Below are 16,116 nucleotides of genomic sequence, written 5' to 3'. Positions count from 1 at the left end.
AGGAGCAGTCAATCAAATTAGATGGGTGAGGCTGAGCCTAAACTATCCAAAAGAATTATAAAACCATTTTGAAGTAGATTTTCACAGTAAGTACACCAGCCTCATCAGCTCTAAGAGAGCTATGTAATAGAGCATGAATTTTATATTGTAAATTATACTGACAGGTTCAGTTGAAAAAAAAAAATACTTTTCTGAAATTACAAGGATTTAAATAAAGGTGTGAATAATAATAATAACAACGATCGATCATGTCATACGCTCACTGGAGCATCACAAGCATTTTTGTTCATGAATCAATATTGCAGTTTATGTAAATCCCTTCAACTATCCAACATCAGTTGACAAAGCTCCATCAGTAATTACATACCTTTGCGTTGACTTGAGCAATTTGGCTTGTAACAGTCTGATTATTTCCGCTAACACTGGCTTTTAACAGAGCAATTTCTTCTTTATTTTTATGTATCTGGAAACAACGTGAATATTATTATGATCTTTAGAATTAAAAAATTATTATTCAATACATAAAAAAATATGAAATTTTGATGAATAAACAAATTTTGGAGAAGAATAAACAAGTCCACTCCATAGGAAAAAATAGCAAAGGACAGGTAAAATACAATATATTTAATCAATTTTTCCACAACCAAAGCTGTGAGGACCCGGTCCTGGAACCCCCTGACTTTGGATTGAGGGTGGGTAACATTAAATCTTGCAGTATCAGCTAACTAAAGGCCACTATACTCATTAAAGTCGGCCAAACCTGCTGATTTAGGTAGGACTGGATGTCTATATGTTGTGAGAATACAAAATATTTTTCTATATGATTTTTACTGTGAGAATAATTATATATATATATATATATATATATATATATATATATATATATATATATATATATATATATACTGTATGTGTGTGTATGAGAAACAAGAATTGGAGCTTTCAAAAGGCAGTTTCATAAAACATCAAAAAAGCTTTATTGTATATAGATTTAAAATTGGGTTTCAATCATTACAAGTAGTATAAAGGTGCTAATAGCAGACAAGGTGAAAAACCACATAGAAGTGGGGAGCACAGGTGACAGTCCCCCTAATGGAGAAGTAATATAAGCAGGGACAAAAAGTAATGAACAGTCATTAATGGCGGGCTAACAGATATAGCGCCTCTGTCCTGACATGGTATAGGAAAATGTGTGGCCAAATCGGCATCGGACCATTTAACAGGGCAGAGGCATAAAAGCACAGCCAATCACATAAAGAAAATCCAGTAAAAGTCCCGTAACTTACACATAGCAAAAAGGGGGGTGATCACCGGAGCGTCCCACACCAGTGAGAGGAGCCTTCCTTCCTACGCGCGTTTCGCAACACGGATGGTGTCTGGCTTCATCAGGGAAGGTGTACGGATAATGCCGTTCAAGGACCTTAAATGAGAGGTCACATGACCTCATTGGGCAGACCAGGACCTGGAAAATGTGTCCCGACCAATCGGATCCCCGCTGGCACGCACGCGCACCGCGCGTCCGGCATCACACGCCCCCCAGCCGTCCAATGAGGGCGAGGGCCCGGAGCACAGCAACCTCCGTGCTCCAAGGCCACCCCCACCCATCAATTGGACGGCCAGGGGGCGGGCAAGGCCAGCGAGCGGCACGCATGGGTCACGGGGATCAGAGGGCGGGACACAGCTCCCAGCCAGAGTCCGTCAATCAGCCAGTCGGGTTGCCATAACGGCGCGCAAACAGCGCGCGGCGAAAGTCCGCACCAGGTCCCCGGCAGTCCAGCGAGGGACGCAGCGAGCCCCCGGGCCCAGGGGTCCACAGCATCCGATGTCAGATCCAGGTCCAATATGCAAACAAAAGAAACCAGTTAAAAAAATTTTAACTTCTTGAGTATCCATGTACTGCACCATTCCTTCTTTTTAATTTAGGGTATTTTTTCTTTTAAAAAAAATTTTTTAACTGGTTTCTTTTCTCCCCATTACTTATTTCCAGTGTTCTAAATTCATTCCTTTTGCCTTCATAGGACCTTGTGATATTTATAATCCATTGTGGTTTGCATATTGGACCTGGATCTGACATCGGTTTTGGAGAACCGTCCAATTATGATTCTCCTATGATATGGATGCACTGTCACTTTAAGAAGACTCCTTCATAATATTTCCCCTGTTTCCTTGTTTTGTATATTGCTTATTTGTTGATGTTACTATCTATGCCATCGTGGTATTTCTCATGTGATGGCATGGGTACTTATTTATTGCTCGCTTGGCTTATTTACACCTTTCCCAGCCATCTATCCGTCCCGCCCTCTGGTTTCTGTGCGCGCATCCACCGCGCGGTGATTTGTCCCCACCACCTGCCCGGCGTCCTGTGTGAGTGTGGGGGGATGCTGTGGACCCCTGGGCCCGGGGGCTCGCTGCGTCCCTCCTCGCTGGACTGCCGGGGACCTGGTGCGGACTTTCGCCGCGCGCTGTTTGCGCGCCGTTATGGCAACCCGACTGGCTGATTGACGGACTCTGGCTGGGAGCTGTGTCCCGCCCTCTGATCCCCGTGACCCATGCGTGCCGCTCGCTGGCCTTGCCCGCCCCCTGGCCGTCCTATTGATGGGTGGGGGTGGCCTTGGAGCACGGAGGTTGCTGTGCTCCGGGCCCTCTCCCTCATTGGACGGCTGGGGGGCGTGTGATGCCGGACGCGCGGTGCGCGTGCGTGCCAGCGGGGATCCGATTGGTCGGGACACATTTTCCAGGTCCTGGTCTGCCCAATGAGGTCATGTGACCTCTCATTTAAGGTCCTTGAACGGCATTATCCGTACACCTTCCCTGATGAAGCCAGACACCATCCGTGTTGCGAAACGCGCGTAGGAAGGAAGGCTCCTCTCACTGGTGTGGGACGCTCCGGTGATCACCCCCCTTTTTGCTATGTGTAAGTTACGGGACTTTTACTGGATTTTCTTTATGTGATTGGCTGTGCTTTTATGCCTCTGCCCTGTTAAATGGTCCGATGCCGATTTGGCCACACATTTTCCTATACCATGTCAGGACAGAGGCGCTATATCTGTTAGCCCGCCATTAATGACTGTTCATTACTTTTTGTCCCTGCTTATATTACTTCTCCATTAGGGGGACTGTCACCTGTGCTCCCCACTTCTATGTGGTTTTTCACCTTGTCTGCTATTAGCACCTTTATACTACTTGTAATGATTGAAACCCAATTTTAAATCTATATACAATAAAGCTTTTTTGATGTTTTATGAAACTGCCTTTTGAAAGCTCCAATTCTTGTTTCTCATATGTGTCTCATGGAGTGGCTTTGACTCTGATGCGAGATGTGCCTTGGTTCAATGTTGTTGTGTTGTATGTGTGTGTGTATATATATATATATATATATATATATATATATATATATATATATATATACACATATATATATATATATATATATATATATATGTATGTATATATATATATATATATATATATATATATATATATATATTTCACACATTGTGTCTCCCGTAAAGTCATGAAAGACCATTTGGGGTTATTTCAACATTTACTTTTATATCAGATTTCCACTGTAATTGGCACTGGTATATTAGCCTAAGTTACAAAGGAAATTCAGCCTGCTGGCTGCACAGCAGAGCTAATCTGGGTCTGTGTTAGGATCCAGCAGCTCCTGTTCCCTCCTGGCACACGGTGATCACATGATCGCTGGGTCTAGAGGAGAAATCACTGTTAGTGCTGAAATAAGTATTGAACACGTCACCAAATTTTAAAGTCAATATATTTCTAAAGGTGTAATTGACATGAATTTCACACAGATGTCAGTAACAACCCATCCAATCCACACAGGCAAAGAAATCAAACCACAGATGTCCATAAATTAAGTTATGCATAATAATAGCAAATGACACAAGGAAAAAGTGTTGAACACATGAAAAAAGAGAGGTTCAAAACGTCATGGAAAGTCATGACACCAGCTGAAATCTATCAGTAAGTAGAAAGCAATCATGCACTTATTGAATAATATTATCAGCTGGTTCAACTGATTGTCTATAAAAAGGTGACTCATTACAAAAGTGCCACACAAGACACATCTAATGAATGGTAAAACAAGTGAGCTGTCTCAAGATCTTTGTATAGCGTTACAATACATACTGATGGCATTGGTTACAAAAGAATTTCTAAACTGCTGAAGGCTCCAGTGAGCAGTGTTGAGGACATAATCCATAAGTGGAAAGAATATAATTTCACTATAAACTGGCCACGACAAGGTACTCCCTGCGAGATTTTAAACATCAGAGTGAAAAGTATTGCCAGAAGAGTTATGCAAGCGCCAACGACCAACTGTGGCGAGCTACAGTAAGACCTGAAATCCGCAGGTACAAAAAATACAATAAGTAATGCACTCTCCCTCCATGGCCAGTATGCACGCTCCTGTATGCACGCTCCTGTATGCACGCTCCTGTATGCACGCTCGTCATGCAGGATTCCATTGCTGAACAAAAATCATATTCAAGAGCATTTAAAGTTTGCTCAACAACATTTAGACAAGCCTACAAATTACTGGGAGAATATAGTCTGGTTAGATGAGACCAAAATTGAACTCTTTGGATGCCATAATACACACCATATTTCGAACCTAAGAGGCACTGCATATCCCCCCAATACACTAACAACAGTGAAGTTTGGAGGTGGGAACATCATGGTGTGGGGCTGTTTTTCACTATACGGCATTGGCAAACTTCATATAACTGAAGAAAGGATGAATGTACAAATATACCAAGACATCACTGATAAAAATCTGCTGCCATCTACCAGGATGATGAAGATAAAATGGGGGTGGACATTTCAGCAAGACAATGACCCCAAACACATATCCATTGGTTTCAGAGAAAGAAAATAAAGCTGCTAGAATGGCCGAGCCAATTACCGGAGCTGAATCCAATAGATAATTTATAGAAGGAACTAAATCTCAAAGCTCATAGACCCTTCAGGATTCGAAGAGTGTTTGTGTGTAAGAATGGGCCAAAATCAAACCTAACCAATGCCGGCAACTAGTGTCTCCTTACAGAAGATATCTTGAAGCTGTTATCACCAACAAATGCTTTTGTTGTTTAATACAAAGTATTAAATACATTTCAAGAAGTTCAAGAATACTTTTCCCCTGAGTCATTTCTCATTATTATACATAACTTAATTTATGGACATCTATGATTTGATTTCTTTGCCTGTGTGGATTGGACTGGTTGTAATGGACATGTAGTGAGAAATTAATGTCAGTAGCACCTTTAGAAATATATTAACTTATAAAATTGGTTAAATTCTTATTTAACCTGTTTTACATATCGGTTGTTCAGGAAGGCAGATACAGTTAATAAACTGTCTCTGTCTTCTCTATGGGTAGATATACGGAAGTTAATGAACTATCTCTGTCTTCTCTATGGGTAGATATAAGGAAGTTAATGAACTATCTCTGTCTTCTCTATGGGTAGATATAAGGAAGTTAATGAACTATCTCTGTCTTCTCTATGGGTAGATATAAGGAAGTTAATGAACTATCTCTGTCTTCTCTATGGGTAGATATACGGAAGTTAATGAACTATCTCTGTCTTCTCTATGGGTAGATATACGGAAGTTAATGAACTATCTCTGTCTTCTCTATGGGTAGATATAAGGAAGTTAATGAACTATCTCTGTCTTCTCTATGGGTAGATATACGGAAGTTAATGAACTATCTCTGTCTTCTCTATGGGTAGATATAAGGAAGTTAATGAACTATCTCTGTCTTCTCTATGGGTAGATATAAGGAAGTTAATGAACTATCTCTGTCTTCTCTATGGGTAGATATAAGGAAGTTAATGAACTATCTCTGTCTTCTCTATGGGTAGATATAAGGAAGTTAATAAACTATCTCTGTCTTCTCTATGGGTAGATATACGGAAGTTAATGAACTATCTCTGTCTTCTCTATGGGTAGATATAAGGAAGTTAATAAACTATCTCTGTCTTCTCTATGGGTAGATATACGGAAGTTAATGAACTATCTCTGTCTTCTCTATGGGTAGATATAAGGAAGTTAATGAACTATCTCTGTCTTCTCTATGGGTAGATATACGGAAGTTAATGAACTATCTCTGTCTTCTCTATGGGTAGATATACGGAAGTTAATGAACTATCTCTGTCTTCTCTATGGGTAGATATACGGAAGTTAATGAACTATCTCTGTCTTCTCTATGGGTAGATATACGGAAGTTAATGAACTATCTCTGTCTTCTCTATGGGTAGCTATACGGAAGTTAATGAACTATCTCTGTCTTCTCTATGGGTAGATATAAGGAAGTTAATGAACTATCTCTGTCTTCTCTATGGGTAGATATAAGGAAGTTAATGAACTATCTCTGTCTTCTCTATGGGTAGATATAAGGAAGTTAATGAACTATCTCTGTCTTCTCTATGGGTAGATATAAGGAAGTTAATGAACTATCTCTGTCTTCTCTATGGGTAGATATACGGAAGCTAATGAACTATCTCTGTCTTCTCTATGGGTAGATATAAGGAAGTTAATGAACTATCTCTGTCTTCTCTATGGGTAGATATAAGGAAGTTAATGAACTATCTCTGTCTTCTCTATGGGTAGATATAAGGAAGTTAATGAACTATCTCTGTCTTCTCTATGGGTAGATATAAGGAAGTTAATGAACTATCTCTGTCTTTTCTATGTTAGAAACAAGTAATGAGAAATTCATGTCACAAGCACCTTTAGAAAGATATTTACTTAAAAAATTGGTTTAATACTTATTTCACCTGCTGTACATATCGCTTGTTCAGGAAGGCAGGTATAGATAATAAACCATCTCTGTCTTCTCTAAAGGGTGCTTTACACGCTGTGACATTGCTAGCGATTGCTAGCGATGTCGCGAGCGATAGCACCCGCCCCCGTGGTTCGTGCGACATATGGTGTTCGCTGCCGTAGCAAACAATTTCACTACGGCAGCATCACACGCACATACCTGTTCAGTGACGTCGCTGTGTCAGCCGAACAATCCCTCCTTCAAGGGGGAGGTGCGTTCGGCATCACTAAACGGCCGCCCAATAAAAGGGGAGGAGATGAGCGGCCGTAACATACCGCCCACCTCCTTCCTTCCTCCTCTCCGGTGGACGCAGGTAGGATGATGTTCGTCATTCCTGCGGTGTCACATACAGCGATGTGTGGTGCCGCAGGAACGATGAACAACCAGTGGCATGAAATACCAACGACATTATGATTAGGCGCGACGTGTCAACAATCAACGATTTTTGCCGTTTTTGTGATCGTTGATCGTTGCTCCTAGCTGTCACACGCTGCGATGTCACTAACGACGCCTGATGCGTGTAACAAACACCGTGACCCCGACGATATATCATTAGCGATGTCGCAGCATGTAAAGCACCCTTATGGGTAGGTATAAATGAACTATCTCTGTCCAATATGTAATGAGGAATGCATATCAATAGCCCTTTAGAAATATATTTACTTAGATAATTGGTTTAATACTTATTATTATTATTATTATTATTTATTATTATAGCGCCATTTATTCCATGGCGCTTTACAAGTGAAAGAGGGTATACGTACAACAATCATTAACAGTACAAGACAGACTGGTATAGGAGGAGAGAGGACCCTGCCCGCGAGGGCTCACAGTCTACAGGGAATGGGTGATGGTACAATAGGCGAGGACAGACTTATTTCACCTGTTGTACATATTGCGTGATCAGGAAGGCAGACATAGTAATAAACCATCTCTGCCTTCTCTAGGGGGAGTCCGGCTGTGTCTGACAGCCAGCTAACTTCTCCTGCAGAAGCACAATCTGAATTAGATGTACATTACATTAGAATGTAATTGCTGAGTAATACAGACTGTGGCCTAGGGTACCTTCACACTTAGCGATGCAGCAGCGATCCGACCAGCGATCTGACCTGGTCAGGATCGCTGCTGCATCGCTACATGGTCGCTGGTGAGCTGTCAAACAGGCAGATCTCACCAGCGACCAGTGAACAGCCCCCAGCCAGCAGCGACGTGCAAGCGACGCTGCGCTTGCACGGAGCCGCCGTCTGGAAGCTGCGGAGACTGGTAACTAAGGTAAACATCGGGTATGGTTACCCGATGTTTACATTAGTTACCAGTGTGAGCAGGGAGCAGGGAGCCGCGCACACTGAGCGCTGGCTCCTTGCTCTCCTAGCTACAGTACACATCGGGTTAATTAACCCAATGTGTAATGCAGCTGCATGTGCAGAGAGCAGGGAGCCGCGCACACTGCTTAGCGCTGGCTCCTTGCTCTCCTAGCTGCTGTACACATCGGGTTAATTAACCCGATGTGTACAGCAGCTACATGTGCAGAGAGCCGGAGCCGGCAGCACAGGCAGCGTGAGAGCTGCAGAGGCTGGTAACTAAGGTAAATATCGGGTAACCACCTTGGTTACCCGATGTTTATCTTGGATACAGCTTACCTCAGCTGTCAGACGCCGGCTCCTGCTCCCTGCTCGCTTCATTTGTCGCTCTCTTGCTGTCACACACAGCGATCTGTGTGTCACAGCAGGAGAGCGGCTTTGAAGAAAACGAACCAGGGCTGTGTGTAACGAGCAGCGATCTCGCAGCAGGGGCCAGATCGCTGCTCATTGTCACACACAGCGAGATCGCTAATGAGGTCACTGCTGCGTCACAAAAAGCGTGACTCAGCAGCGATCTCGGCAGCGATCTCGCTGTGTGTGAAGCACCCCCTACTCAATAGATGTCAACAGGAATGATAGAATCAATCAGACATGAGTGAATGTTTATATAAGAATTAGTGACAGATAGCCTTATCTTTGTACTCTAGGATAACAATATCTGGCATTACACTACCCACTTTCCAACCATTTTATCTGGTGCCAGCTGATCAATGTGTTTACATGTGAAAGTGACGTAACGCTCATTACAGTATCTAGAACCTCGTAAATATCATCTGCATAAATTTTAATCTGATCTAATAACGGGTCACTAAAAAAAGCCCGAGCCCAAGGTCTGCGGTTTATGGTCGGCAGATTTTTATTCTTGGAACCTTGCTCTGGAAATTCTAAGAATAAGAGATGTGAGATCTGATACAAAACACTACTATAACTAGTATAATTGTAATGAGCCGAGCACCGACGTGTCCAGCTCAAAACCGGAACAGGTATATCTTATTACCTAGAGAATAAGGGTTCTATTACATGACAGAAAATAGAGCTCTTGAGAACTGTAAGGAATTGATACAAAAAGTATATAAATTATATACATTCTTATTATACAATCAGTAAACTTTATTAAAATTCACCCAGTTCCAGTGTTAGAGCCCTAGTAATAATGCCTTCCACTTTCCCAATGACAGTGTCATCCACAGACCTAAACATAGTTCCACCATAACAGAGGCAATCATAGTAATACCATAACCGAGCCAACCAACAGATTAAACCATAGTACCTCAGTAAAAGAACCAACCACATGACCCCCAAAAATAGAGCCAAATACAGCACCAGCATAAAAAAGAGCAATCCACAGTACCATCACACCAGAGCAAATCACAGTACTACCAAACAACGTCAATGATAGTAGAGTCAACCAGAGTGCTGCCATAACAGAGACAACTACAGCACCAGTATAACAAAGACAACTATAGTACCTCTATAACAAACCAACCATAGCACCACCATAACAGAGACAACCACAGCACCACCATAATAGAGACAACCACAGCATCACAATAACAAACCAAGCTAAGCACCGCCATAACAAAGCCAACCATCGTACCTCAATATAAAACCAACCACGGCACCACCATAACAGAATCAATCACAGCACTGCCATAGCAGGGACAACAACAGCACCACAACAGAGACAACCACAGCATCACGATAACAAACCAAGCTAAGCACCGCCATAAAAAGCCAACCATACTACCTCCATAACAAAACCAACCACAGTACCACCAAACAAGGACAACCACGGCACCACCATAACAGAATCAATCACAGCACTGCCATAGCAGGGACAACCATAGCGCCACCATAACAGAGACAACCACAGCACCACCATAACAGAGACAACTACAGCACCACCATAACAGAGACAACCATATCACCTCTGTAACAGACCCAAACTAACGACAACACCTCCATAACAAAGCCAACCATAGTACCACCATAACAAACCAACCAATGTACCACCATATTAGAGTCATTCATAGTACCACTATAACAAACCAACTACAACAATGGCAGGGCTGCCATTATAAAGCCACCCACAGCACCACCTTAACACATCTCATCATAGTACCACCTTACCCACAAACACCTTGTACAAAGCTAAATATACGAGCACCATAACAGCACCCTACCATAGTACCACTATTTTGGTGTCAACCACAGCACCAACACCATCTAATCAGAACTAATCACAGCACCACCATAACAATATCTCCATAATAGAGCCAAGAACAGTACCATGTTAAAAGAGCAATCCACCGGATCACCATAAATTAGCCGCCCACAGTACCTCCATTACTGAGCTAGGCACGGTACCACCATAACAAAACTCCCCAGAGAAAGAACCCCCGATAGAGAGCACCTTACAGTGTCAGACACAGTTCAGACAATAACATACAGTATAATAAACTACAGCGTCCTCAGCTCCCCACATTTCCGATAATTGTAAGGTAGATACTATCCTGTTACCTGGCTCAGAAGTTCTGTCAGGTCATCATCATTCATTTTAATTTTCCCGTAAGAACTGGTTTTGAATTCAATATTTTTGGTTTGGCTTACAGAAAATATTAAATTTCCATTTTCAGAAGACATTCGGGGCCTAAAACAGGAAAAAATATATTTATGTATAAAATATATATCACTCTTTATGAGATTTATAGTTCCACACAAGCTTAATTTAAAGGGTCGGCAAACCAAAACCGCGATTATGGGGGGAGCATTAAACCAAAACAGAGATTATAGGGGAGTATTAAACCAAACCAGCGATTTTTGGGGGGATTATTAAACCAAAACCGTGATTATGGGAGGAGTATTAAACCAAAACCGTGATTATGGGGGGAGTATTAAACCAAAACAGCGATTATGGGGGGAGTATTAAACCAAAACAGCGATTATGGGGGGAGTATTAAACCAAAACAGCGATTATGGGGGGAGTATTAAACCAACACAGTGATTATGGGGGGGAGTATTAAACCAAAAGAGCGATTATGGGGGGAGTATTAAACCAAAACAGCAATTATAGGGGAGTATTAAACCAAAACAGTGATTTTTGGGGGGAGTATTAAACCAACACAGCCTTTATGGGGGGAGTATTAAACCAAAACAGCAATTATGGGGGTGAGTATTAAACCAAAACAGCAATTATGGGGGTGAGTATTAAACCAAAACAGCAATTATGGGGGTGAGTATTAAACCAAAACAGCAATTATGGGGGGTGAGTATTAAACCAACACAGTGATTATGGAGGGAGTATTAAACTAAAACAGCAATTATGGGGGATTATTAAACCAAAACAGTGATTATGGGGGGAGTATTAAACCAAAACAGTGATTATGGGGGGAATATTAAACCAAAACAGCGATTTTTGGGGGGATTATAAAACCAAAACCGTGATTATGGGAGGAGTATTAAACCAAAACCGTGATTATGGGGGGAGTATTAAACCAAAACAGTTATTATGGGGGGAGTATTAAACCAAAACAGCGATTATGGGGGGAGTATTAAACCAAAACAGCGATTATGGGGGGAGTATTAAACCAACACAGTGATTATGGGGGGAGTATTAAACCAACACAGCCTTTATGGGGGGAGTATTAAACCAAAACAGCAATTATGGGGGTGAGTATTAAACCAAAACAGCAATTATGTGGGTGAGTATTAAACCAAAACAGCAATTATGGGGGGGTGAGTATTAAACCAACACAGTGATTATGGAGGGAGTATTAAACTAAAACAGCGATTATGGAGGCAGTATTAAACTAAAACAGCAATTATGGGGGATTATTAAACCAAAACAGCGATTATGGGGGGAGTATTAAACCAAAACAGTGATTATGGGGGGAATATTAAACCAACACAATGATTATGGGAGGAGTATTAAACCAAAACAGCGATTATGGGGGGGAGTATTAAACCAAAACAGCAATTATGGGGGATTATTAAACCAAAACAGCGATTATGGGGGGAGTATTAAACCAAAACAGTGATTATGTGGGGAATATTAAACCAACACAATGATTATGGGAGGAGTATTAAACCAAAACAGTGATTATGAGGGGGAGTATTAAACCAAAACAGCGATTATGGGAGGAGTATTAAACCAAAACAGCGATTATGGGGGGAGTATTAAACCAACACAGCGATTATGGGGGGAGTATTAAACCAAAACAGCGATTATGGGGGGGGTATTAAACCAAAACAGCAATTATGGGGGGAGTATTAAACCAAAACAGCGATTATGAAGGGAGTATTAAACCAAAACAGCCGTTATAGGAGGAGTATTAAACCAAAACAGCGATTATGGGGGGAGTATTAAACCAACACAATGATTATGGAGGGAGTATTAAACCAAAACAGCAATTATGGGGGGAGTATTAAACCAAAACAGCGATTATGGGGGGAGTATTAAACCAAAACAGCAATTATGGGGGGAGTATTAAACCAAAACAGCGATTACGAAGGGAGTATTAAACCAAAACAGCCATTATAGGGGGAGTATTAAACCAAAACAGCGATTATGGGGGGAGTATTAAACCATCACAGCGATTATGGGGGGAGTATTAAACCAACACAGTGATTATGGGGGGAGTATTAAACCAAAACAGCGATTATGGGGGGAGTATTAAACCAAAACATCGATTATGGGGGGAGTATTAAACCAAAACATCGATTATGGGGGGAGTATTAAACCAAAACAGCGATTATGGGGGGAGTATTAAACCAAAACAGCGATTATGGGGGGTAAATGATTACAGGAAAAATACATGCCAAACTCTGCCTAATGGCTGATAACAGAAAACAATAGCTCTTGTAAATCTGTCCATCACACACATATATGAGATTTTAAATTATTCCTGTCTCCTTCACTTACTGGTCAGTGTTTACATCTCTTTTCTGTCTTGTCTTCACAGGTTCTCCCAGTTGACATATTAGTCCAGAAAGTATGAATAATGCCGCTATCAGGTGCCTGTGGATCCGGCCTGGAGAAAGCATGGTGCAGCCGGCTCCTCCAGGCAGAGCTGTCACAGTAGGAGATGTCTTGGTGGTTTATACAGAGCTGCACTTCGACCTTCTGGATCTGTTCATTCCCACGAATCTGGCAGAAAATAGTTAACGCAAGCGCTTCATTCATATTAATTGTTCACCTCTGGTAATGGAAAGGGACAAAGGGCTGACTAGTTACACATCAAACACCTATCAATGCTTCATGCCTGTTATCCATCAGCTTTATGACCTTTGCAACTTAAGAAAAATCCAAGGAAATTCACTGATCTGCTCTAAAAAAGCCAAAATAAGTCAGCATTTATAGCAAGTGCATTGTATGTGTCAGCGGCGATGCCTATATAACTCATTAATACAATAGGAAACAATATCATGTGAAATTAAACATAACTGAGAAGTCATGCGAAAGATTAGTAGACTCCTATTTCTGTCATGGGGATGGTTTTCGTAAAGCCAGGCCTGGATGGTTTTATAAAACATGGCACCCGAATTTGAACCCCCATTGGTCATTTTTTAAAATTCTTATAAACCAAGGATAGTTAAAGGGTTAATTGTAAATCTCCTGACAGTATAAAGGAGGCTATATACCAGGACTAGATAGCCATCGAATGTTTATGGAGGTTTCTAGTGATGAGTGAGCACTAAAGTGCTCCAGTGCTCCTTATTCGAATCGAGCAGATCAAACGCTCGGACAGGCTCTGTTCGAGGAATGAGTATAATGAAAGTCTATGGGGACATCAAGGATTTTTTCAGCAAGCCCCCCCACCCCTAAAGAGCTCGTTAGACAGGAAAATTGCTGAAATTGATGGAAACACTGCTCGAATGTAATCGAACGACATGGGGAAGATGCCTGGACGCATCTCTTGATCCCAGGGTGCTGTTTGGAAATGAAAAATTAAATAATTTAAAAAAAAAAAGAGTGGGGTCCCCCCATTTTTGATAACCAGCCAAGGTAAAGCAGAGAACTGCAGGTTGGTATTATCAGGCTGGGAATGGCCATGATTATTTGGCCCTTTGCAGCCTAAAAATAGCAGCCCGCAGCTGCCCCAGAAATGGCACATCCATTAGTTGCACCAATTCTGGTGCTTCGCCGGGCTTTTCCCGATTGCCCTGGTGAGGTAGTAATTGGAGTAATATAAAGCAGAGAACTGTGGGTTGGTATTATCAGGCTGGGAAGGGCCATAGTTATTTGGCCCTTCCCAGCCTAAAAATAGCAGCCCGTAGCTGCACCAGAAATTGCACTTCCATTAGTTGCACCAATTCTGGTGCTTCGCCGGGCTTTTCCCGATTGCCCTGGTGTGGTGGAAATTGGTGTAATATATTGGGGGGTTGATGTCAGCTTTGAGTTGTCAGCTGGCATCAAGCCAAGGGTTAGTAATGGACAGAGGTCTATTAAACACCCTCAAGATTAACCCAGTAAGTGTAAAGTTAAAAAAAACACATGCACAGGAAAAAATAGTTTATTTGAATAAAGCCTCCCTGAGAGTATCACTCATTCCCCAATTTATTTAAAAAAAATAGCCATGCAGATTTGACATAATTCATGGTTTAGTCCAACGACTCCCCCAAATCCATACTTCAAACTATGGAGCCTTGTATAGAGAAATAGGCTCCATAGGTCACTCCCGGTAAGCATCAGACCTGGATTTTCTCACGCACGGTAACGTCACTGAGTTGCTGATGTCACCGTCCATGAGAACTTTCCGGTCTCGCATTGACCGGGAATGACCTATGGAGCCTCTTTCCCTGAACAAGGCACCATAATTTAGAGAATGGACTACTACACCATGGATTATGTCGGAGCTTTTTTTTATTATTTAAATAAACTGGTGAACGGAGGATACTGTGGGGGAGTGTTTATTCCAAAATACTATATTTTCCTGTGTGTGTGTGTGTGTGTGTTTTTTTAAGTTTACATTTACTGTGATGGGGTGTGTCTGATAAACACTTATCCATTACTAACCCCAGGGCTTGATGCCAGCTGACAATACACAGCTGACATCAACTCCCCAAAATATGACCCCTTTTGCCACACCAACAGAACAATCGGGAAAAGCCAGGCAAAGTGCCAGAATTGGCGCAACTAATTGATGTGCCACTTCTGGGGTGGCTGCGGGCTGCTATTTTTATACTGAGAGGGGCCAAATAACCATGAACCTTCCCAGCCTGATAATACCAGCCCTCAGCAGTCTGCTTTACCTTGACTAGTTATCAAAAATAGGGGGGGGCCATGCCGGTTTTTTTAATTATTTATTTATTTATTTATTACGTTAAACCAGGCTAAAAATACACTTTAGTGCCACATGTAAGGCACTAAAGGGTGCCAGTATACAACCTTGCCATTAAGCCTACTCTAATCTCAGCTGTCCTTCGTACATCAACTCTCTCTGAGCTGCGGTGTGCCGAGCATTACACCTCCGGGTCTCATAACACCCAATGATCTGATACGGCCAACATGGCTACAGCATTACCATGATTGGCAGGTAATCCCCATATGTTTAGTTGCTGAAAAAAGGGGGGACGGGGACTCAAGCATGGCGCTCAAGCACCCATGATACTCGGAGTAAATAACGATACTTGATCGAGTATCGAGCAGTGCCAAGCACACTCGCTCATCGCTAGACGTTTCATAATCCCTTTTGCAGTTGTTAGGGGGGAAAAAAAGGATTGGGCTGATGGTTTCCAACCTGCCCAATCCAGGTGGTCTATAGGCAGCTATATACTTTAGAATTATGTCTGCAGAATATATCGATTCTGCTGGACCGGCCGACCATCTGTATATGAGAGGTTATGATTTTCACTTGATGGTGGATTTTGGGGAAAAATAAAGATTGTACTGAAGGATTTCAATTTGACCCC

The 16,116-nt window shown here is 42.0% G+C and overlaps 1 protein-coding gene across 2 annotated transcripts in view; it reads right to left on the bottom strand.

The window, feature by feature from the left end:
• The window catches only part of CUBN (cubilin), a 299,203-nt gene extending 285,862 nt beyond the window's left edge, over positions 1–13,341 (bottom strand). For both annotated transcript variants that reach the window (XM_075315595.1, XM_075315596.1), the window contains exons 1-3: positions 13,127–13,341; positions 10,726–10,855; positions 368–463 (exon numbers count right to left, since the gene is read on the bottom strand). In XM_075315595.1, coding sequence (XP_075171710.1) covers positions 368–463; positions 10,726–10,855; positions 13,127–13,248 — 348 coding nt within the window. In that variant the 5' untranslated portion in view covers positions 13,249–13,341. The remainder of the gene's footprint in view (positions 1–367; positions 464–10,725; positions 10,856–13,126) is intronic.
• Positions 13,342–16,116: the final 2,775 nt, after the last annotated feature.

The sequence above is a fragment of the Anomaloglossus baeobatrachus genome, chromosome 6 (assembly GCF_048569485.1).
Source record: "Anomaloglossus baeobatrachus isolate aAnoBae1 chromosome 6, aAnoBae1.hap1, whole genome shotgun sequence".
NCBI classification, from domain to species: domain Eukaryota; kingdom Metazoa; phylum Chordata; class Amphibia; order Anura; family Aromobatidae; genus Anomaloglossus; species Anomaloglossus baeobatrachus.
This window is presented reverse-complemented; position numbering and strand designations above follow the sequence as displayed.